Source organism: Bos indicus, chromosome 10 (genome assembly GCF_029378745.1).
Source record: "Bos indicus isolate NIAB-ARS_2022 breed Sahiwal x Tharparkar chromosome 10, NIAB-ARS_B.indTharparkar_mat_pri_1.0, whole genome shotgun sequence".
NCBI classification, from domain to species: Eukaryota; Metazoa; Chordata; class Mammalia; order Artiodactyla; family Bovidae; genus Bos; species Bos indicus.
The window spans coordinates 8275994-8299671 of record NC_091769.1 but is presented as its reverse complement, the minus strand read 5'-3'; the positions used below and the strand labels follow the sequence as shown (position 1 = coordinate 8299671).

The window sequence follows — 23678 nt, the reverse complement described above, 5'->3', positions numbered from 1 at the left end:
CTCAAATTCCTGTCCATTGAGTTGGTCATGCTACCTAACCATCTCATCCTCTGCAGCCCCCTTCCTCTCTTGCCCTCAATCTTTCCCAGCGTCAGAGTCTTTTCCAAAGAGCTGGCTCTTCACATTAGGTGGCCAAAGTATTGGAGCTTCAGCAACAGTCCTTCCAATGAATATTCAGGGTTATTTATTTACTCAACTTCTTTTAAAAGGACAGTACAATCTCTGCCCATTGTCACATGACTGGCAAGTCTTTATAAGAGGAGTATACTTTCTGGCCCCACTGAGTGGCTTTGTCAAGTTACTTGCTTTGGTCAACAGAATGTGAGTAGAACTGAAGCGAGCGGAACTTAGGTATGTGGAATGTGAACTGTTTCCAGTTTTAGGAGCAGCACGCGCCAGTGGTTTATAAGAGCTGATTGTTACATGTCCAGAAACTTGGCAAGTCACTTGTTAAACCATTAGTGACCCGAAGTCCTTCATGGTTGTGAGTATTTACATCATGGAATTAGCAAACGCTAAATTAGGACTCCTCCTCCCTCGAGGTTGTTTCCAGCACACAGTCAGCATGGCCCCTCAAAAGCTGATCTTTCAACCTGGAGCCTGGAAGCCAAAACAGTGGTGGAGTAGAGCTAAAGCTGCCTGCAGCAGATGTAATTTGATTGAGAAATGAACCTTTGTTTTTGTAAATCACTGAGTTGTAGGGGTTGTTTGTTACCTCAGCATAATCCACCCAAAACTGACGGATACACCATGCTAACATTACTAGGTTTTCGTGAACACCAATGAGCCCTACCTTTATCTGTCCAGACTTTAGTTCAGGGCATTTCTTCCGACAACTTGTGCCATCACACACCTTGAACCTGAAAGGATGAAAATCACACTCAGAGACTCAAGCCCAGGAACCCAGGTCTTGGAAGATTAATATAAAGATATAAAAGTGTAATTATACTTGTAAAAAAATCACTAAACTACTACATCCTTTTTAAACTTGGGCAAACGCAAGTCTGTCGCTGGTGGACTTGGACGGTTTGGGAGTGGTTTTCCAGCCCTTTCAACAACAGGTCCTCACCCACGCCCCCTTCCCAGCCCAGGCTCCTGAACGGAGCGCTGTGTCTTTAAGGAGGACGCGCGGAGGTTTCCGCACAGGACAACATGTCTGCGAGGAGCCCGGAGGGGCTCTGCCATCCCCGACTCCCAGCCCACCGCCCGCTTCAGAGGTGATGGGGTGAGTGTGGGCGCGCGCCCACGGGGAGACTGCGGACTCCCGGGGCGGGGCAGCGGCGGGGTCCGCGGGAGGCTCCCCCGGGCCGGGCCGGATGGAGGGGTGAGCTGGGGACCAGCCCCGGGCCCCGGGGGCCCGCAGAGGAGCCGCGACCCTCCGACGCTCAGACCGGGTGCGCCAGGTGCCGGCCTGCCCTCGGCGGTGGTCGGGTTATCGTCTTCGTAAAAGATGCGTTTGGACCCGGGATTCTGCGTAAAGGCCTCGTGCAGTTTCTTTGTGCACCTCATTTTGCTCCTTCTCTACCATCTCTCGTCAAAAAAAAGTTATTTAGGAATATCAAAAATATTGTGCTCTCCCCTTATTAAAGTTGCCTTATTGTAGTCAGGACAAATGGTTGGGGCCCTTTCTCTGACTGAGACTTTTCTTCCCACTTTGGCGAGAAACTGAATGCAAGCTAGATACTCAAACAAAGACCCCTGTCCCTACCGTGCTCAAACAAAGGGATTTTCTGATCCTTTCGGAACAGACAGGAGCAGTTTGCTCTAATCACTTACGCTAACCTAATGCTCGAAGTTTACCCAGCAAAGTTATTTTTCCCTCCTTAAAAGAAAAAAAATAAGTACCTGCCACCATAAGAACTTCTAATTAGCCAAGACTACAACGATAATGCTTTTTAAGACAAACTTGTAGAAATTAGCTTGATAAATGGACATAACTAGGGTAATCCTTTGGTGGACTTTTCATTAATGTAATTATTCATATACTTTTTTTGGACTAAAAATAGCTTGAGGCAACTGATAATGAAAAAGTATACAATAAAGTATGCAAAAGTCAAGAGCCAAAACCGGGTAATTAAAATCTTACATCCCTCTAATTCATTTAAATTATGCATTTTACAAGATGAAAATGGATCAGCACCCTTCTTTTTAGGAACAAATGTATTAAATAAAGTAATGTAGGCCTGAAATAAAGGTCCATTTTAGGGAAGATTTTCATTTAAAAAATGCATTAATAATGCTGCTCAGCCTTTTAGCTAATGGTAGAGGTATCTCAGATTTGGGTTTATGACATTTAGAGACTATCTCTATATACCAGTTAATTAGTTGTGGGTCCAGTATAGTTTTTACACTCCATGTGTAACATTTTTCTAAACTTTTTCACTCAATTCCCTAACCGAGGTATCCATCCTTTACAGTTTGGAAGCATTTTTTATTTATTTAAGCCTTCAGTCTGCTGACTACAGACTAATTTTTCTAATTGTCTGGATATGTTTATAAATAGATTAATACATGGTAGTAAATTAATATTTCAAAGAGATGGATAGCTAAAGGATGAATTGTGGTTTCCTTGATACGTCAATTGTCACAGGTAATTATTTGTATTAATTATTATATTCTGCTTTGATTAAAGTTACTGGTGGATAAAAATGCTTTTAGTGTTTTCACACAAGTCTGTGTGGCTTTCACATTAGAGTGAATTTCTCACCTAAGATCCAGCCAGGCTCAACCTGCACATACTTGTTTATAACTCTGCTGGATTAATCTACCTAAAGTGATTAACCCTGGATGGACAAACAGAGCTTTAATTCATCTGTTATTTCCTTTTGAGAACATTGCCTGGTTCTTTGGCCTTTAGCTTGCCTGATATATTGTATGTGTAAAGCTTAAGTATGAAATAATAAAATTAACTTCCGTGGGTGGCTTATGGGGTGATTCTCAATGTTATAGTCATTCATGGTGTGTTTACACCATTATTTACACAAATTATTCATCCAGGTTGCAATCTCTTCCCTTATTCTCTATATTGGTATTCTGGGAGATCATACTGAGAAATCTAGGTTTTAATCTCATAAATTATTAAAAGAATACAACTTCTTCAGAGACCATCAAATGCAGAGGTAATTAACACAAATGTCTTATCTTCCACCAGCTTAGACATCACCCCTTCCAATTAATAGATAATAGAATGAAAACGCATCAAAGGAGAATTCAGAAGCATCATACCATCAACACCACTTTTTCCTTTTTCAAATAACTAAAGTCTACTCTTTTTTCCAGTTTTTTTTTTCTGCCTGAAATTGGATTCAAAATTTTCCACTGTTAATTTCATGCTAGCAGAGCTTTTATTTAGCTTGAAGAAATTTTATTTAAAATATGAGCTTGGAAGCCAGATTATACAATTAAAGAACTGCAGCTTTATTTTTTAGATTCAGCTCTATGGTGATGTGTTTTAGTAACTGTTGTACCCTGAGCAAGGTAGGGAAAGGATGCTTAAGCAGGGGTGTCTGCATGAACGTTCGCACTAGGGTCCCGAACCCACCCCTCCCCAGTCCTCATGAGTGAACACTGCTCTGACCTTTATCATGGGCGTTAGCATGTTGAAGCATCTCTCCTCACCAGATGGCAGGCTTCTGGAGGGCAGGGGCTATGTGATTCTCCTCTTGGTATCCTGGGTGGCAAGCACATGCCTGGCCCTGAGCAGATACACAAGAAGAGTTTGAATGAAAGAGTGGATGGAGTGAATGGACCTAAGTCAAATAATCACATTCACGGGCATATTTCTGATAGTTTAAAAATTGTTTAAGGAAAACGAAGAGAACTTTTAAATTTTCATTTTCTTTTTTTTAACCTAACCATATCAGTTAATAGATATTTGGTTTTGGGGGGTAATCAGTAAGGAAGAAATGCATATCACAGGACTCCAGCAAACTAGGCCTTCCTATATTATCTTCTACCTTGCTATATTATCTTCTACTTTTCTATATTATCTTCTACCTTCCTATTTTGCAGGAAGATCAACTGAGGAACTGAAAGTAAATTTGGTTGATGATGGGGAAGTGGATCTATGATTCTTTTTTATTTACCTTTTGTATTAAAAAAAAATCCTCAGAATTCTTACTTAAACTACCTCCTCTATTGTATACAAAATGTTAAAAAGAAAAACAGCACTGCCTTTTAGCCACTAAGATCTTCAGGTGAGCATGTGTGAGCAGTAAATACTGGGAGCTTCCTTTTGTTCATATTTTGAAATGTTATAGCACTGGCGATTGGAGAAAGAAATGGCAACCCACTCCAGTGTTCTTGCCTGGAGAACCCCAGGGATGGGGGAGCCTGGTGGGCTGCCGTCTATGGGGTCACACAGAGTCGGACACGACTGTAGTGACTTAGCTGCAGCAGCAGCAGCACTGGTGAGTCCAGTAGTGACATCACTTGCATTATCTGATTTCAGCTACCAGTTTATTAGGGGTACCTAATCTTACCATTTCCCCTGACAGATGGGGAGATGGAGGACTCGGGTGAGCTGGGGCTAAGAAGCATAAGATCAGGCTCATTTTGTTTAATGCAGTGTCCCCTGAGTGCCTGCCCTCTGCCAGGGAGATGAGTGATGTGGGGTACCCTCCCACGGTACCCCCCCCATTCTCTGGATATAGAATCTCCCTTTGCCCAGGCAAGGGACAGCGAACTACCCGCTTGAAGCTAGCTCACACACTGGGACCCCTCCAGGGCCAGATGGGAGCACACTATACCCCATGGGACTGTCCCCTCCAACCTGCAGAGTTAAGGCTACCTAGGCCTGCCTGACTCACACGCTTGAGGATTGTTTTATACAATTATTATTTATACATGAATATAAATATAGACTCTGCCATATACATAACTCTGCCTAAACGTAGACACATGACCACCTGCACGCTTCCTTAGCGCCCTTGTCTTTACTTCTTCCCCTTCTCCTTTCACATCAGCTGCTACCCCCTCAACCCATAGTGTGTCTCCCTATTTTTCTTCATATATATAAAAAATCTGTATACCCTATACAGTTCTACTTATTATTTAATACAAGATCATATTATACACATTTTTCTGCATCTTGCTTTTCTCCCAAAACATTATTCCAGAAATCTCTCTGGCAGAGCTCCAATCCAGTCTTTTTAATGGTGGCATAATAATCCCCAGGGTGACTACACATTGTTTACCGAGCCATTCCCCTGCCGATAGGCATTCCTTTGATTTCAGTCTTCAGCCATTCTAAACAACCCTATGACAAACATCCTAATACATGTTACTTTACATATTGGTCCTTTTTAGTTATACAGAATAGATGCCCAGGAGTTGGATCCCTGATGATATCTATTTTTAATTAATAGAAATTGCAGACTGCTTTTCCTAAAAGCCTTCCCATCTCCACTAGGAATGCACAAGTATACTCTCTTCTCAGCCTCCCTTCCAGCTTCGGCTGATAGACCTCTTCATTTGTGTTAGTGTAAGAGATTTAACAACAGACTTAATATAAGTGATGTTGTGCATCTTTTCACAAATTTCCTGGCCATCTGATTTTGCTCTTGAGTCACTCAGCTACTCACATCTCTGGCCCATTTTTCAACTGGCTTGTTTGTCTGTTTCTTCCCAGTTTGTAAGAGCTCTTTGTGTATTATGGTTGTGGCTGAAGATTCTAAGACTTCTCAAGCCCAGATGATAGGAGCTTCTCTCACTCTGCACTGTAGGGATGGTTGAAATGAGCTCAGGGCTTGCATGGCAGAGCTAGGAAGGCTCTCCTAGGAATGGTTGATGGCCACAGTTACTGCTGGTCACTCTTTAGAGACTAAGTGTTAAAAGAAGACCCTTTTGAGAGAGAAAGTAGCTGTTGTCGGAGGACTGAGAAGGTGAGGCAGTTCTGAACCATGCTGCCTTCCACTGGTTAAGACCTCCGAGAGCGAAGGCCTGCAGAGGCAGAGGAAGTCCCTCTGCCGCCCCCAGAGGGGCAGCACTGTGTTGGCCGACACTTGTGGTTTTGCTTGTCCCTGGCTCAGATGAGCACTCCACTAAATCCAAAGGATTAAATAATCAAAATCAGTGCTTCTGACCCCTGTTTCCACTTTATATCTTAGAAAAGATGGCACTCCTATATGTGGCACTCCCAGATTTTGAAGAAACCCAGAGACATCTTATAGGGAGATAAAGCAGGACAGTAATTGGTCACCTCCAGCACTTGTAGGGGCATATCAGTAATAATAGCTCTCAGACTTTGGCACAGGTAGGAGAATCTGAAGCTTATATACCATTTTCAACCCCTACCTCAAGAAAGCATGCAATCTCAAGAATGCAAAACAATAGTCTTGATACTATACAAAAACTTTAAACCTCTTGGCCTATAAATATAGGGACTTCTGGTGAAAGTCACTCAGTCGTGTCCGACTCTTTGTGACCCCACGGACTGTATAGTCCATGGAATTCTCCAGGCCAGAACACTGGAGTGGGTGGCCTTTCCCTTCTCCAGGGACTCTTCCCAACCCAGGGATCAAACCCAGGTCTCCTGCATTGCAGGCAGATTCTTTACCAGCTGAGCCACCAGGGACTCAAAGTACTACTATTTTCTATTCTCTCCACTCTTGTGTACTTCTAGTAGTAAAAAAAAAAAAGTGGTGTACTCTGGAAAGATAAGATTCTAATTTAGAAGAAATGGAATTCTAAAAAAAAGAAATGTAGAAAAAACTTCAGGTAAAGTTTGATTACCAAAAAAAAAAAAAAAAGTCTAAAACTAAAATCTGGCTTTGTTTACTAAACATAATGTTTACTAACATAAAAAAAAGTTACTCTTGAAGGGGGTCTGTAACTCCCCTCTCATCCCACCGTTCCAGCTTTGGGGGTTTAGTGGTTTAGTAAATCTCTTGAGGGAAATTTAGCCTTTAATTTCTTAAGACTTTTTATATTAATTGTCATATTCAAATCAATGCCTATTATATCAGAAGATATATAAATAGATAAATGGGTATATTTAAGGTATAAATAGGTATATTAAATAGATATATAAATATATAAATAGGTAAATATAAATATATAAATAGGCCTATATATATAAATAGGCCTCTTGTTAAAAGAGGCCTGGTACTTATCTTTTTTGATGATTCTGGTAAATTTATTTATTTTTTTTAAGTCAAGAGATAATGTTAAATATCCTGCCTAATCTCGGAGGAATTACTTGGTGGGGGAAAAAAAAATGAGACTTAGAAAACTATACTGCATCTGTAACGAGCAACTGAATTAAAAGCTTCACTAAATACTATTATTAAAGCAACTCATGGCACCGCAGAGTTGATTGGTGGGGGTGCGGGCCTGGGTGTGGTCGGGGGATCTCCATGGTGCTGGTCTCTGCAGTGCACAGTGCTCTGTATGCTAGCTGTGCGTGCCAGGGACTGCTGAGCACCCAGCTGACCTCCATACCCCCAGTCCATGCGGGCCCCAGCTCCCTCCAGGGCTTTCATTTGTTAGTTTCTGCTGTGAGGAAATTCAAGGATGAATGAGCTGGGACAACTGAGGCAGGAAGCCGAGCAGCTGTGGAATCAGATCCAGAGATCAAGCCTTTGGAGTGGGAGCAGTGACTCCAAGACCCTAGACTACCAGAGAACTAACCCTAGGGAGTATCAAATAGTGAGAACTCACACAAAGGAAGCCACTTGGATACAAGACCCGGCATCACCCAATCACCAGTAGCACCCTGTGCAGGACCTCATCTAAACAACAAACAAAACAAAAATACAAACCAGAGGAAAAACAAACAAACAAACAAACAAAACTCAGCACAAATCTCACCCTATAGGAAGCTTACACAACCACTGGATCAACCTTAGGAGGGTAGAAACTGGAAGGAAGAAAGAATTCAACTTGAAGCCTGAGAAAAGGAGACCTCAAACGTAATAAGTTAAAAAAAAAAAATAATGAAAAGGCAGAGAAATACTACACAAATGAAGGAACAAACTAGAAACACAGAAGTCCAAATAAATGAAGAGGAAATAGGCAAACTACCTGAAAAAGAATTCAGAATAATGATAGTAAAGATGATCAAAAACCTTGAAAACAAAGTGGAGAAAATGCAAGAATTAATTAACAAACACCTAGAAGAATTAGGAGAAGGCAATGGCACCCCACTCCAGTACTCTTGCCTGGAAAATTCCATGGATGGAGGAGCCTGGTAGGCTGCAGTCCATGAGGTCGCTAAGAGTCGAACACGACTGAGCGACTTCACTTTCACTTTTCACTTTCATGCACTGGAGAAGGAAATGGCAACCCACTCCAGTATTCTTCCCTGGAGAATCCCAGGGACGGGGGAGCCTGGTGGGCTGCCGTCTATGGGGTCGCACAGAGTCGGACACAACTGAAGCAACTTAGCAGCAGCAGCAGCAGAAGAATTAAAGAATAAACACACAGAGACAAACAACACAATTAATGAAGTTAAAAATACTTTAGAAGGAATCAACAGTAGAATATCTGAAGCAGAAGAACAAATCAGTGAACTGGAAGATAAAATGGTGGAAATAACTTCTGAAGAGCAGAATAAAGCAAAAAGAATGAAATACAATCAATCAAATCCAAGAGGCACAAAGAGTCCCATATAGGATAAACCCAAGGAGAAACATGCCAAGACACATATTAATGAAACTAATAAAGACTAAACACAAAGAAAGAATATTAAAAGCATCAAGGGAGAAGTAACAAGTAACATACAAGGGAAATCCCATAGGCTTAATAGTTGATCTTTCAGCAGAAATTCTGCAGGCCAGAAGGGAATGGAAGGATATATTTAAAGTACTGAAAGGGGAAAATCTACAACTAAGATTACTGTACCTGGCAAAGATCTCATTCAAAATTGATTGAGAAATAAAAAGCTTTTCAGACAAGCAAAAGTTAAGAAAATTCAGTACCACCAAACCAGCTTTACAACAAATGCTAAATGGACTTATATAGTCAAGAAATACAAGAGAAGAAAAAAGATCTGCAAAATCAGTTCAGTTGCTCAGTCGTGTCTGACTTTGCGACCCCATGAACCACAGCACGCCAGGCCTCCCTGTCCATCACCAACTCCCGGAGCCCACCCAAACCCATGTCCATCGAGTCAGTGATACCATCCAGCCATCTCATCCTCTCCATCTCAACCTTCTCCTCCATCCCTTAATCTTTCCCAGCATCACGGTCTTTTCAAATGAGTCAGCTCTTCGCATCAGGTGGCCAAAAGTATTGGAGTTTCAGTTTCAACATCAGTCCTTCCAATGAGCACACAGGACTGATCTCCTTTAGGATGGACTGGTTGGATCTCCTTGCAGTCCAAGGGACTTTCAAGAGTCTTCTCCAATACCACAGTTCAAAGCATCAATTCTTCGGCACTCAGCTTTCTTTACAGTCCAACTCTCACATCCATACGTGACCACAGGAAAAACCATAGCCTTGACTAGACGGACCTCTGTTGACAAAGTAATGTCTCTGCTTTTTAATATGCTGTCTAGGTTGGTCATAACTTTCCTTCCAAGGAGTAAGTATCTTTTAATTTCATGGCTGCAATCACTATCTGCAGTGATTTTTGAACCCAGAAAAATAAACTCAGCCACTGTTTCCCCATCTATTTGCCATGAAGTGATGGGACCAGATGCCATGATCTTAGCTTTAAGCCAGCTTTTTCACTCTCCTCTTTCACTTTCATCAAGAGGCTTTTTAGTTCCTCTTTACTTTCTGCCATAAGGGTGGTGTCATCTGCATATCTGAGGTTATTGATATTTCTCTCTGCAAGCTCGATTCCAGCTTGTGCTTCTTCCAGCCCAGTGTTTCTCATGATGTACTCTGCATAGAAGTTAAATAAGCAGGGTGACAATATACAGCCTTGATGTACTCCTTTTCCTATTTGGAACCAGTCTGTTCCATGTCCAGTTCTAACTGTTGCTTCCTGACCTGCATACAGGTTTCTCAAGAGGCGGGTCAAGTGGTCTGGTATTCCCATCTCTTTCAGAATTTTCCACAGTTTATCATGATCCACACAGTCAAAGGCTTTGGCATAGTCAATAAAGCAGAAATAGTTTTTCTGGAACTCTCTTGCTTTCTTGATGATCCAGCGGATGTTGGCAATTTGATCTTTGGTTCCTCTGCCTTTTGTAAAACCAGCTTGAACATCTGGAAGTTCATGGTTCACGTATTGCTGAAGCCTGGCTTGGAGAATTTTAAGTGTTACTTTACTAGTGTGTGGTGAAGTCGCTCAGTTGTGTCTGACTCTTTGCAACCCCATGGACTGTAGCATACCAGGCTTTTCCATCCATGGGATTTTCCAGGCAAGAGTACTGGAGTGGGTTGCCATTTCCTTCTCCATACTAGCGTGTGAGATGAGTGCAATTGTGCTGTAGTTTGAGCATTCTTTGGCATTGCCTTTCTTTGGGATTGGAATGAAAAAAACCAACCTTTTCCAGTCCTATGGCCACTGCTGAGTTTTCCAAATTTGCTGGCATATTGAGTGCAGCACTTTCACAGTACCATCTTTCAGGATTTGGAATAGCTCAACTGGAATTCCATCATCTCCACTAGCTTTGTTCATAGTGATGCTTCCTAAGGCCTGCTTGACCTCACATTTCAGGATGTCTGGCTCTAGGTGAGTGATCACACCATTGTGATTATCTGGGTCGTGAAGATCTTTTTTGTACAGTTCTTCTGTGTATTCTTGCCACCTCTTCTTAATATCTTCTGCTTCTGTTAGGTCCCTACCATTTCTGTCCTTTATTGAGCCCATCTTTGCATGAAACATTCCCTTGGTATCTCTAATTTTCTTGAAGAGATCTCTAGTCTTTCCCATTCTCTTGTTTTCCTCTATTTCTTTGCATTGATCACTGAGGAAGGCTTATCTCTCCTTGCTATTCTTTGGAACTCTGCATTCAAATGAGTATATCTTTCCTTTTTTCCTTTGCTTTTTGCTTCCCTTCTTTTCACAGCTCTTTGTAGGGTTCCTCAGACAGCCATTTTGCTTTTTTGCATTTCTTTTTCTTGGGGATGGTCTTGATTCCTGTCTCCTGTACAATGTCATGAACCTCCAGCCAGAGTTCATCAGGCACTCTATCAGATCTAGTCCCTTAAATCGACTTTTCACTTCCACTGTATAGTCCTAAGGGATTTGATTTAGGTCATACCTGAATGGTTTAGTGGTTTTCTCCACTTTCTTCAATTTCAGTCTGAATTCGGCACTAAGGAGTTCATGATCCGAACCACAGTCTACAAAATCAACCCCAAACAATTAAGAAAATGGCAATAGGAACATATATTCAATAATTACTTTAATTTTAAATGGATTTAATGCTCCAACCAAAAGACACAGAGTGGCTGAATGCATATAAAAACAAGACCCATATATATGCTGTGTACAAGAAACCCACTTCAGACCTCAAGATACATACAGACTGAAAGTGAGAAGATGGAAAAATATATTCCATGCAAATAGGAAGAAAAAGAAAGCTGGAATAGCAATCGTCATATCAGACAAAATAGACCTTAAAATAAAGTTACAAGAGATAAGGAAGGACACTACATAATGATCAAGGGATCAATCCAAGAGGAAGACATAACAATTGTAAACATCTATGCACCCAACATAGGAGCACCTCAATACATAAGACAAACACTAACAGACATAAAAGGAGAAATTGACAGTAACACAGTAATAGTAGGAACTTTAACACCCCACTCACACCAGTGGACAGATCATCAAAACAGAAAATTAATAAGGAAACACAAGTCTTGAATGATACATTAATGAGATAGATCTCATTGATGTCTTTAGGACATCCCATCCAAATGCAGAAGAATACACCTTCTTCTCAAGTGCACATGGAACATTCTCCAGGATAGACCACATCTTGGTTCACAAACCAAGCCTCAGTAAATTTAAGAAAATTGAAATTGTATCAAGCATCTTCTCTGATCACAATGCAGACTAGATATAAATTACAGGAAAATAAATGTAAGAAAAACAAATACATGGAAATTAAACAACACATTTCTAAACAACCAACAGGTTACTGAAGAAATCAAAAGGGAAATCAGAAAATTTCTAGAAACAAATGACAATGAAAACACAACAACCCAAAACCTATGGGATGCAGCAAAAGCAGTTCTAAGAGGGAAGTTTATAGCAGTACAATCCTACCTCAAGAAACAAGAAAAGCATCAAATAGACAACGTAACTTTACACCTAAAACAATGGGAAAAAGAACAACAACAACAAAAAAAAAACACTCCAAAATTAGTAGAAGGAAAGAAATCATAAAGATCTGAGCAGAAATAAATGAAAAAGAAATGAAAGAAACAATAGTAAAAATTAATAAAACTAAAATCTGGTTGAGAAGATAAACAAAATTGACAAGCCTTTAGCCAGACTCATCAAGAAAAAAAGAAGAATCAAACCAACAAAATTAGAAATGAAAAAAGAGGTTACAACAGACAGTGCAGAAATACAAAGGATTATAAGAGACTATTATTAACAATTATATGGCAATAAAATGGATAACCTGGAAGAAACTGACTGATTCTTAGAAAAGTTCAATCTTCTAAGACCGAACGAGGAAGAAATAGAAATTATGAACAACCCAATTACAAGCACTGAAATTGAAGCTGTGATCAAAAATCTCCCAAAAAACAAAAGCCCAGGACCAGATGGCTTCACAGGAGAAGTTTTAGAAGCCATCCTTCTAAAACTCTTTCAAAAAATTGCAGAGGAAGGAACACTTCCAAACTCATTCTATGAGGCCACTATCACCCTGATACCAAAACCAGACAAAGACAACACCAAAAAAGGAAACTACAGGCCAATATCACTGATGAACATAGACACAAAAATTCTCAACAAAATTTTAGCAAACAGAATTCAGCAACACATCAAAAAGCTCATACACCATGATCAAGTTGGGTTTATTCCAGGATGCAAGGATTCTCCAATATATGCAAATCAATCAATGGGATATACCACATTAACAAATTGAAAGGTAAAAACCATATGATAATCTCAATAGATACAGAAAAAGCCTTTGACAAAATTCAGCACCTATTTATGATTAAAATTCTTCAAAAAATGGGCATGAAAGGAACCTACCTCAACACAGTAAAGGCCATATATGATAAGCCTACAGCAAACATTATTCTCAATGGTGAAAAATTGAAAGCATTCCCCCTAAGATCAGGAACAAGACAAGGGTGTCCACTTTGACCACTATTATTCAACATAGTTCTAGAAGTCCTAGCTATAGCAATCAGAGAAGAAAAAGAAATAAAAGGAATCCAGATCAGAAAAGAAGAAATAAAGCTCTCACTGTTTGCAGATGACATGATACTGTACCTAGAAAACCCTAAAGATAGTATCAGAAAATTACTAGAGCTAATCAGTGAATTTAGCAAAGTTGCAGGATACAAAATCAATACAAAGAAATCACTTGCATTTCTATATACTAACAATGAAAAATCAGAAAGAGAAATTAAGGAATCAATCCCATTCACCATTGCAACAAAAAAAATTAAATATCTAGGAGTAAACTTACCTAAAGAGACAAAAGAACTGTACACAGAAAATTATAAGATACTAATGAAAGAAATCAAAGATGACATAAACAGATGGAGAGATGGTCTATGTTCCTGGGTAGGAAGAATCAATATTGTGAAAATGACTATACTACCAAGTGCAATCTACAGATTCAACGTGATCCCTATCAAATTACCAGTGGCATTTTTCACAGAACTGGAAGAAAAAATTTCACAATTCCTATGGAAACACAAAAGACCCTGAATAGCCAAAGCAGTCTTGAGAAAGAAGAATGGAGCTGGAAGAATCAACCTTCCTGGCTTCAGATTATACTACAAAGCTACAGTCATCCAGACAGTAGGGTACTGGCACAAAAACAGAAATATAGACCAATGGAACAAGATAGAAAGCCCAGAAGTAAACCCATGCACCTATGGGTACCTTATTTTTTACAAAGGAGGCAAGAACGTACAATGGGGGAAAGAGAGCCTTTTCAATAAATGGTGCTGGGAAAACTGGACAGCTACATCTAAAAGAATGATACTAGAACACTTCCTAACACTATATACAAAGATAAACTCAAAATGGACTAAAGGCCTAAATGTAAGACCAGAAACTATAAAACTCTTAAGAGGAAAACAGGCAGAACACTTGACATAAATCAAAGTAAGATCCTCTACGACCCACCTCCTAGAGTAAAGGAAATAAAAGTAAACAAGTGGGACCTGATTAAACTTAAAAGCTTTTGCACAGCAAAGGAAACTATAAGCAAGGTAGAAAGACAACCCTCAGAATGGGAGAAAATAATAGCAAGTGAAACAACTGACAAAGGATTAATTTCCAAAATATACAAGCAGCTCATACAACTCAATGCCAAGAAAACAAACAACCCAATCAAAAAGTGGGAAAAAGACCTAAATAGACATTTCTCCAAAGAAGACATAGAGATGGCTAACAAACACATGAAAAGATGCTCAAAATCACTCATTATTGCTGCTGCTGCTTCTGCTAAGTCGCTTCAGTTTTGTCCGACTCTGTGCGCCCCCATAGACAGCAGCCCACCAGGCTACGCCGTCCCTGGGATTCTCCAAGCAAGAACACTGGAGTGGGTTGCCATTTCCTTCTCCAGTGCACGAAAGTGAAAAGTGAAAGTGAAGTCGCTCAGTCGTGTCCGACTCTTAGCGACCCCATGGACTGCAGCCTATCAGGCTCCTCCATCCATGGGATTTTCCAGGCAAGACTACTGGAGTGGGGAGCCATTGCCTTCTCTGCACTCATTATTAGAGAAATGCAAATCAAAACCACAATGAGATATCACCTCACACCGGTCAGAATGACCATCATCAAAAAATCTACAAACAATAAATGCTAGTGAGGGTGTGGAGAAAAGGGATCGCTCTTGCACTGTTGATGGGAATGTAAATTGATACAGTCACTATGGAAGATGGTATGGAGATTCCTTAAAAAACTAGGAATAAAACCACCATCAGATCAGATCAGATCAGTCGCTCAGTCGTGTCCGACTCTTTGCGACCCCATGAATCGCAGCACGCCAGGCCTCCCTGTCCATCACCAACTCCCGGAGTTCACTCAGACTCACGTCCATCGACTCAGCAATGCCATCCAGCCATCTCATCCTCTGTCGTCCCCTTCTCTTCTTGCCCCCAATCCCTCCCAGCATCAGAGTCTTTTCCAGTGAGTCAACTCTTCGCATGAGGTGGCCAAAGTACTGGAGTTTCAGCTTTAGCATCATTCCTTCCAAATAAATCCCAGGGCCGATCTCCTTGCAGTCCAAGGGACTCTCAAGAGTCTTCTGTAACACCACAGTTCAAAAGCATCAATTCTTCAGTGCTCAGCCTTCTTCACAGTCCAACTCTCACATCCATACATGACCACAGGAAAAACCATAGCCTTGACTAGACGAACATTTGTTGGCAAAGTAATGTCTCTGCTTTTGAATATGCTATCTACGTTGGTCATAACTTGGATCCTTCCAAGGAGTAAGCGTCTTTTAATTTCACGGCTGCAGTCACCATCTGCAGTGATTTTGGAGCCCATGACCCAGCAATCCCATTCCTAGGCATATAGCCTGAGGAAACCAAAATTGAAAGAGACACATGTATCCCATTGCTCATTGCAGCACTATTTACAATAGCTAGAACATGGAAGCAACCTAGATGTCCATCTACATATGAATGGATAAAGAAGTTGTGGTACATATACACGATGGAATATTACTCAGCCACAAAAAGGAACGCCTTTGAGTCAATTCTGATGAGGCTGATGAACCTAGAACCTATTATACAGAGTGAAGTGACTCAGAAAGAGAAAGATAAATATTGTGTTCTAACGCATATTCACAGAATCTAGAAAAATGGTACAAATAATTTATTTACAGGGTAGCAATGGAGAAACAGACCTAGAGAACAGACTTATGGACATGGGGAGAGGGGAGGAGAGGGTGTGATGTACGGAAAGAGTAAACATGGAAATTTACATTACCATATGTAAAATAGATCACTAATAGGAATTTGCTGTATGGCTCAGGAAATTCAAACAGGGGCTCTATATCAACCTAGAGGGGGGGATGGGGAGGGAGTTGGGAGGGAGGTTAAAAAGGGAGGGGAAATATGTATTCCTATCACTGATTCACGTAGAGGTTTGACCAGTGAGCCAGTGAAGTTGCTCAGTCTTGCCCGACTCTTTGCGATCCCATGGACTGTAGCCTACCAGGCTTATCCATTCCAGGCAAGAGTACTGGAGTGGGTTGCCATTTCCTTCTCCAGGGGATCTTCCCAACCCAGGGATCGAACCCAAGTCTCCCACATTGCAGGCAGATGCCTTACCATCTGAGCCAGCAGGGAAGCCCAGAAAACAACAAAATTCTGTAAAGCAATTATCCTTCAATAAAAAAATAAATTAAAAAAAATCAACTTGTCTTTTCTGTTCTTATCTTTGTGTCCAACTCTTCGTGACCCCGTGGACTGTAGCCCTCCAGGCTCCTCTGTCCATGGGATTCTCCAGGCAAGAATGCTGGAGTAGGCTGCCATTTCCGTCTCCAGGGGATCTTCCCGACCCAGGGATCGAACCCGGGTCTCCCACATTGCAGGCAGATACTTTATCCTCTGAGCCACCAGGGAATCCCCCAGTCATCCCTCGTTGCCTTTAATAAAAGATTCTGGAACTTCACCATCTCCATGGCTGCTGGTTCAAACCCTGACAGAAGGAGCACTGGCCATCTCACTGCCCAGTATTCTCCCAACTTGGCCTGAATTCTCCCCATGAAATAAGTTCTCAGGAGAGCTCCAAGGTGTTCTCATTTTTTAAACTTCCAAAGCAGATTTGTTGAGAATCATACATTTGACCCTTTGTGAAGTTATTTTTTTAAAGAAGAAATGTCACCTTTTCTATCTCCCTCCTCATTTGATAGGTCATCACATTGGGAAATGCTTTCTTAATAGAAAAGACCTTGCAATGAGAGGCATTGGGTTGTGTTTGGACCCCTTTAACTACAACTATTTGTTGGACAAAGCAAACAACTATTATTTTTTCTTGGAACTGACCAACCTTTTTATCTTGCAGATATATAGAGAGGGCCATTTAGTTGGGATAAGCAGCACAGAGAACTAATTTTATTTGTTTCATGACTGGAGCAACTATGAGAGGGTCGGGAAAATGAACACCAGAAGGTCATGGCACTAGCTAGTATTTCTAGTGTCTTTTAGGGCGGTTTAATTGAATGTCTTTTACTGGCTGCCTGTCCTCTGAATTTACTCCTAGCACAGCTGATGGTTCTTGAGATCTCAGAAGTCACGCCAGTGTTTCCACCTGAGAACTTGGGTCTGCTGAAAACCCTGAAGCAATGACCGAGACTGCCCACCGCCTCGTTTGAAGGTAAAAGTTTAGAAAACTGCCTTGTATATTGCTGCTTTCTAAATGAGATGTGCATTTTAATGACTCAGGACAATTTTCTCATAAGCACATGGTTTTTAAAATCACAAAAAGATATTTTTGTCTTGAAAAAAGTTTTCTCTGAAAGCTTTTTTAAAAGCTGCTCAGTCCTAGCACTTAAGGTCTAAGAAACAAAATTTTCATTCCTAAAACTCTTTTTCCCCACTCCTTCCTTCTGTAACACTGCGAGAAGAATTCAAAAGGGAGCCTTGCTTTTATTCAGAAAAGGTCAGTTTCTTTTAAAAGAGCATAAAAGAGACTAGTTAAAACTAATATATATATAAAGCACTTTTAAAACTTATGGGAAGCTTGGCTTCCCAATTTTAGTCTCAGTACTTGTTAGGTAAGGATCCAGTGAATTTCAGACTCCTGGTTATGGAAAGAAGGCCTAAGCATCTTTAACATTTTTTTTTTCCTGAATAATTAACATGCTGAAATAAACAAATGAACATACATACTGAGAAAGACTTACTTCTCAAGGGCACTTGCTCCTTGGGGAAGAAAAGCTATGACCAACTTAGCATATTAAAAAGCAGAGATATACTTTGCCAAGAAAGGCCCATCTAGTCAAAGCTATGGTTTTTCCAATAGTCATGTATGGATGTGAGAGTTGGACTATAAAGAAAGCAGAGCGCCGAAGAATTGATGCTTTTTAACTGTGGTGTTGGAAAAGACTCTTGAGAGTCCCTTGGACTGCAAGGATATCCAACCAGTCCATCCTAAAGGAGATCAGTCCTGGGTGTTCATTGGAAGGACTGATGTTGAAGCTGAAACTCCAATACTTTGACCACCTGATGCAAAGAACTGACTCACTGGAAAAGACCCTGATGCTGGGAAAGATTGAAGGCAGGAGGAGAAGGGAACAGAGGATGAGATGGTTGGATGGCATCACCGACTTAATGGACATGAGTTTGAGTAGGCTCCGGGAGTTGGTGATGGACAGGGAGGTCTGGTGTGCTGTAGTCCATGGGGTCGCAAAGAGTCGGACACAACTGAGCAACTAAACTGAGAAAGAAATGCAAGTGACTATCCAAACTACAGGATTTTATCAGTAGTGAGAACGAGGCATGGTTTCTTCACAGGTTTAATCTAGTCCTAGAAGCTGTGTGTTGGAGCGGTTGTCCAGTTGCACATGTAATTTTGCGGTCGTTAACTTTAGCCCTGTCTCCCTCGGTGCAGGCGCTGCCTTAACAATGAGGAGCGAAGAGCCGGCCGTGACCATGGACGAGACCGGCGGGCCGGACGCGGCTGCGGGCCGCCTGGGGGCGCCGTACTCCGAGGCCTGGGGGTACTTCCACCTGGCTCCCGCGCGCCCTGGCCACGCGGCGGGCCCCTGGGCCACCTGCCGGCTGTGCGGGGAGCAAGTGGGCCGCGGCCCGGGCTGGCACGCGAGCACCCCGGCGCTGTGGAAGCACCTGAGGAGCGCGCACCGGCGGGAGCTGGCGGAGAGCTCCGCCCGCCGCTCGCCACCCGCCGCCCCTGGCCCCGTCGCGGCCGCCGAGGGCGACTGGGCGCGCCTCCTCGAGCAGATGGGTGCGCTGGCCGTGCGGGGCAGCCTGCGCGAGCGGGAGCTGGCGCGGCGCGAGGCGGCTGTGGAGCAGGGCGAGCGCGCCTTGGAGCGCAGGCGGCGGGCGCTGCAGGAGGAGGAGCGCGCGGCGGCCCAGGCGCGCCGGGAGCTGCAGGCCGAAAGGGAGGCGCTGCAGGCGCGGCAGCGGGAAGTGAGCCGGCGGGAGGGCGCCTTGGCCCCGGCCCCGGCCCCCTCGCTGCACGCTCCGCTCAAAGACGAGCCCGAGGGGGAACCCAGGGACGGCTGCGTCATCACGAAGGTCCTCCTGTAGGTTTTGGCCGCTCCCACCCCCCGACCCCCACTCCACCAGTGGTATTCCACGTGTGGCCCGCGGAGCGGCGTCTTCAGCCTCACCTGGGAGCGGGATCTCAGTCCCTTGACCCTCTGCCGAGTTGAAATCGCCAAATGCAGGGTCTTGAGAAGCAGAACCAGAACATGCTCATGATCCTCTCCGGCGGCCTCCTCTGCTGGTGGCGTTTTGTGGGATCCGCGCAGGCGGGGGTTTTCCTCTGACCGCCTTTGGAAAAGAGGCCACCGGCCCCGTGAACCTAGAGCATTTGGAGCCATGGCCATTCTTTGGTAACTTTGAAAGGACCGAAACTTCCTTACACACCAAGGACTATCACACCATGTGCCCGCAACCCAGAGTAGAGTGTGCATTGAAATGAGGATCAGGCATTTTTACCCCCCAAAAGTTTTACTTCCTAACGAGGAAGTCTTTGATGAGTAGCCCTTGCCCAGCACCAAGTTCTGAACAGGAGGCCGTTTAGTTTCCAGAACTGCTCATTACCCTATCATTCCTAGTGCCTTAGGAAGGCAGTCCTGGAGAAGCCCTCCTTTTGCTCCCCTCCCCAGCTGGCCCCCCAGTACCAAGCGCCTTGTCTCACCTCCACCATCTTCCTTCCCCCGTTGCAGCCTGATGGCAGCTGTGCTAAGTTCCCCACTTCACTGCCTCACACCTGCCACCTTACTTGCAAGACCTGACCTCAGCCCTCCCTCCTTGACAGGAAGGGAGCTTCCTCCCCAGCGTCTCCTCAGCCCTCACACTTGGGCCAAGGAGGAAGGCACCCTCCCATCTGAGGCCACCTCCTTCACCTTTTTGGGGCCTTTTGGTGTTGCCATGCTAAGTCCTGCCCCACTCTTTCGACGCCATGGACTGTAGTGCCCCAGGCTCCTTCCCAGGCAGTAATAGGGAGTGGGTTGCCATTTTCTACTCCAGGGATCTTCCCCATTCAGGGATCAAACCCACAGCTCCTGGGTTGCAGGCGGATTCTTTACCACCGAGCCACCTGGGAAGCCCCGTGGATGTCTTATAGAATGTCCGATACTCTGGATTTTTTTGTCTGACTGTTTCCTTAGGCCAAATTATGTACTCCTTCTTGGTTCATCTACCTGGAGAGCTGCAACAGTCACCTTTGTGCCAAAAACTGACTACCTCCAGCCTTGTGTGCTCTTCCCAGGTCTGTCCTTCATGTTCAGTCCCCTGCAGCGTATCTCCACCTCTACTTGCACATCTTGCCACTGGGGATGGAAGGGGTAAATGTATTCAACTCCACATCCCCACCCCTGACCCAATGGCTAAGAATTACTGGGCTCTTAAAATGTGTCAGGTACATTTACATGTATTATCTCACTTTATTTCCATAGCAGCTCCCTGGGGAGGGGGGCATATTAATACTAATACGCTGCCCATTTTACAGCTAATGAAACTGAGAGAGGGCTTAAGTGGCTTGTACAAGATGACAGCAGTCCAATCCAATCTCTACCTCCAGATGCCATGTTCCCGGCTGCTGTACCGTTGCCCTTGTTACTCACTCATCCGAGCTGACACCTTTGCTTCCTAATTCCAGCTCCAGGTCGTACCATCAGTGACATTGACATGTACTGACCACTCACCATGCCAGCTGTGCAAAAATGCTGGGCAATAGCCTACCGTGCAGTAACCCCATGATATAATCCCATGAGTAATCCTACACCCACTTTGCAGAGACAGGCTCAGAGGAACTAAGTAATGTCGAGGAAGAATGGGGTTTGAGCACCAGTCTTGCTGAATCCCAGGCCCCTGATCTCTTGAGTCTATTTCTAGTGGCTCAGTTGGTAATGAAGAAGACCCAGGTTCGATCCCTGGGTCAGGAAGATCCCCTGGAGAAGGGCATGGGAACCCACTCCAGTATTCTTGCCTGGAGAATTCCATGGACAGAGGAATTCCATGGGCACCAGGAATTCCTGGTGGGCTACAGAACATGGGGTTGCAGAGTCCAATATGAGTGAGCGACTGAGACTTTCACTTTTACACCTGTCTTCCTTCTGATGCCACCTGCCCAGCTCAGGACCCGGTTATCATTCAGCTGGGATTCACCTTTCCATCCTCGTCTTCTCACACTACCACCTACCTGACACTCAACTTGGCCAGAGGAATTGTTCTGACACTGATTATATCACATTTCCTGCTCAAGACGAGATCACCCATCCTCTGCAAGCTCTCTTTGTGGCCTGACTGTCAAGTCCCCTCCAGCCCTGTGCCAGTCTTATCTGTCCCCTCCTCCACAAACGCTGTATGCTTCAGCCAAATTGGACTCCTTGTTCTGATGTGTCCTGGTCTTGGCACCTCTGTGCCTGTTTGCACTTCCACCTCTTAAAAAAAGCCCTTCAATCTGAGTATGAAAAATACCACTTATTTTCTAAGAATCAACTCAAATTCGACTCTCTACATGAAGCTTTCCTGGATTCCTCATCATTCAGAAATGATTCTTCTCTGGACTCTCAGCATTTTGTGTCTCAAAGCCCTTAGGAAGGCCCTCTGGTGTGTACCCTTGGGAGCCGGGCTGGTGTTCATTCCTCCAGCTCCCCCTGTCTTACCTGTGGCAGCTGCTCAATAAATATTTGAGGCGATAAACCCATTCAGTTTTCCCAATATAATTAATCCTTTATCTTTAATTCTGAGTGGAATTCCTAACAGAAAAAAGAAGTAGCCTAAAAGGAAGTAGCAGTAAATTTTTAAAAGCTGTTTAGTCAGTGAACTTTTAATGTGTCAGTTTGGGGCTGTTTGGTTTAAATCTAATCACAAGGTATATCAATTATCAGGAACACTTTTCTTAAAATTATTTTTTTTTCATTACACAATTGATATAAATGCAATGCCCCAATCTAGGAAGAAAAACTGAAAGAAAAAAATCTCCCAAAGTCCTGTCATCTTAGACTGCTACTAACATTTTATTTTATTCTTCTGTCTCCTGCAGTTTTTGTATTACTCTAAAAATAATGTTATTTCTATTAAGAACTGAAATGTAACTTCTTCATGTGTGTTTATAATTGGGCTGTACAACCTGAATTTGGACTTTTAGGAAAGGAAAAAAAAGTACAAATGTCATTCTTGTTTCAACAATTGTTCAAACCATTAAAATAAGCAAAGAGGGACTTTTAGAATCTTAACCACTCTTTCAAGAAAGGTAGCTAATGGGTGCACCAGTCATCTGTTCAGGGGATGGGGAAAGCAATTAGCCTGACTGATGACTTACTAGTGGTTGTGGGAGTTAAAACACTTTTTACACTTCTGCATTGCTATAGCTTTTTCATATCAAGCATAAATTACTTTTATAATTAAAAATAAAAATTACTTCTTGCAAATGGAAAATCCTTACTATCAGCATTCAGCTTATTTAAGATACACAAGACTTCCCACACAAGAACTGAGATAACCTGCAATTCCAGAAAAGCCTAGAAGGAAATGCAGTCCAACTCAATCATTTGACAGATGAGAAAAATAAGCCTGAGTGGCTCATCCACTTAGTGGCTACCATGGCTCACCTGACTCCATCCTCGTCAGATACTCTCGCCCTGGCCCTGGCCCTCTCTGGCTCTGAGGGCTTCTGCTGGCTCACCTGGCAAAGCACAAGGGCTACCAGGACCAGCTGCCTGAGCTGGCATCCTGTCAGTAAGTGCTGGGATCTGAAAGTGCAGAGGTGGTTCCGGGGATAGCCTCGGTCTCTCTGGCCCAGTCTGCTCACATTAGAGTTGTCACTGCTAATGGGTGATGGGGATGTGCCCTTCTTATACTGCAGAACTTCCCTGATTGATACAGTAAGGCTTGCTAATAGCAGCAGACAGTTGCTGCCTTTGAGGGCAAGGCACATGGCAAGGTGGAGGGCTGGAACTGGGATGCAGAATGCCCTGAATCCAACTCCTGAACTCCTGCCATGATGTCAAGTGATGGGCCCCTTCTTTTAAGTTGAGATTCGGCAGAGGAGAGGGTGTGGGCAAATCAGAGTAATGACAACCAAGACCGAAAGAGCTAGAGCTCTTTATGCACCTAAGGTGTAACCCTTGAAGGCTGGAGAAGGGAACGGCTTGCTTAGTTTGGGCTGAATTTCTACTTTAGAAAGCTGTCTGTCTTAATGTCTCAGAAAGGATTCATAAAAACTAAGCTTTTGTTTTGCTACCATGGACTTACTGGGGAATTCTGTTTCTAAAAAGGTTTGATCTTCAGTCTGCTCCTTTGTCTGGAAAATGGATGATGTGATCATTAAGGTCCCCTTGGCTCTAATGTACTATGATAACATAAAGTTCAATGAAACAGCCATCTCTGAGTGAATTGGTGGTTCTGTTTAGATTTTCCTGTTAATTGTA

At 43.1% G+C, this 23678-nt stretch overlaps 1 protein-coding gene and 1 non-coding gene across 4 annotated transcripts; both read left to right on the top strand.

The window, feature by feature from the left end:
• Positions 1-1013: 1013 nt before the first annotated feature.
• ZBED3 (zinc finger BED-type containing 3) lies at positions 1014-23631 on the top strand. 3 transcript variants are annotated; one of them, XM_019968078.2, is made up of 4 exons: positions 1014-1225; positions 2537-2590; positions 17315-17428; positions 18665-23631. In XM_019968078.2, exon 4 carries the CDS (start codon positions 18679-18681, stop codon positions 19321-19323), a length of 645 nt encoding a protein of 214 aa, XP_019823637.2. In that variant the 5' UTR covers positions 1014-1225; positions 2537-2590; positions 17315-17428; positions 18665-18678; the 3' UTR covers positions 19324-23631. The 3 variants fall into 3 exon arrangements, with proteins under 3 accessions (XP_019823637.2, XP_019823638.2, XP_019823636.2); XM_019968079.2 differs by lacking the exon at positions 2537-2590 and having other exon boundaries at positions 1015-1225; positions 17320-17428; XM_019968077.2 differs by lacking the exon at positions 2537-2590 and having other exon boundaries at positions 1018-1225.
• On the top strand, positions 5868-6005 carry LOC139185518 (small nucleolar RNA SNORA47). The gene has a single exon (XR_011569097.1). It is a non-coding gene; the product is annotated as a small nucleolar RNA SNORA47 (small nucleolar RNA).
• Positions 23632-23678: the final 47 nt, after the last annotated feature.

What these genes read in the sequence shown, in the direction of transcription:
- ZBED3 (XM_019968078.2), top strand. Translation starts at nt 18,679, where the DNA reads ATGAGGAGCGAAGAGCCGGCCGTGACCATGGACGAGACCGGCGGGCCG.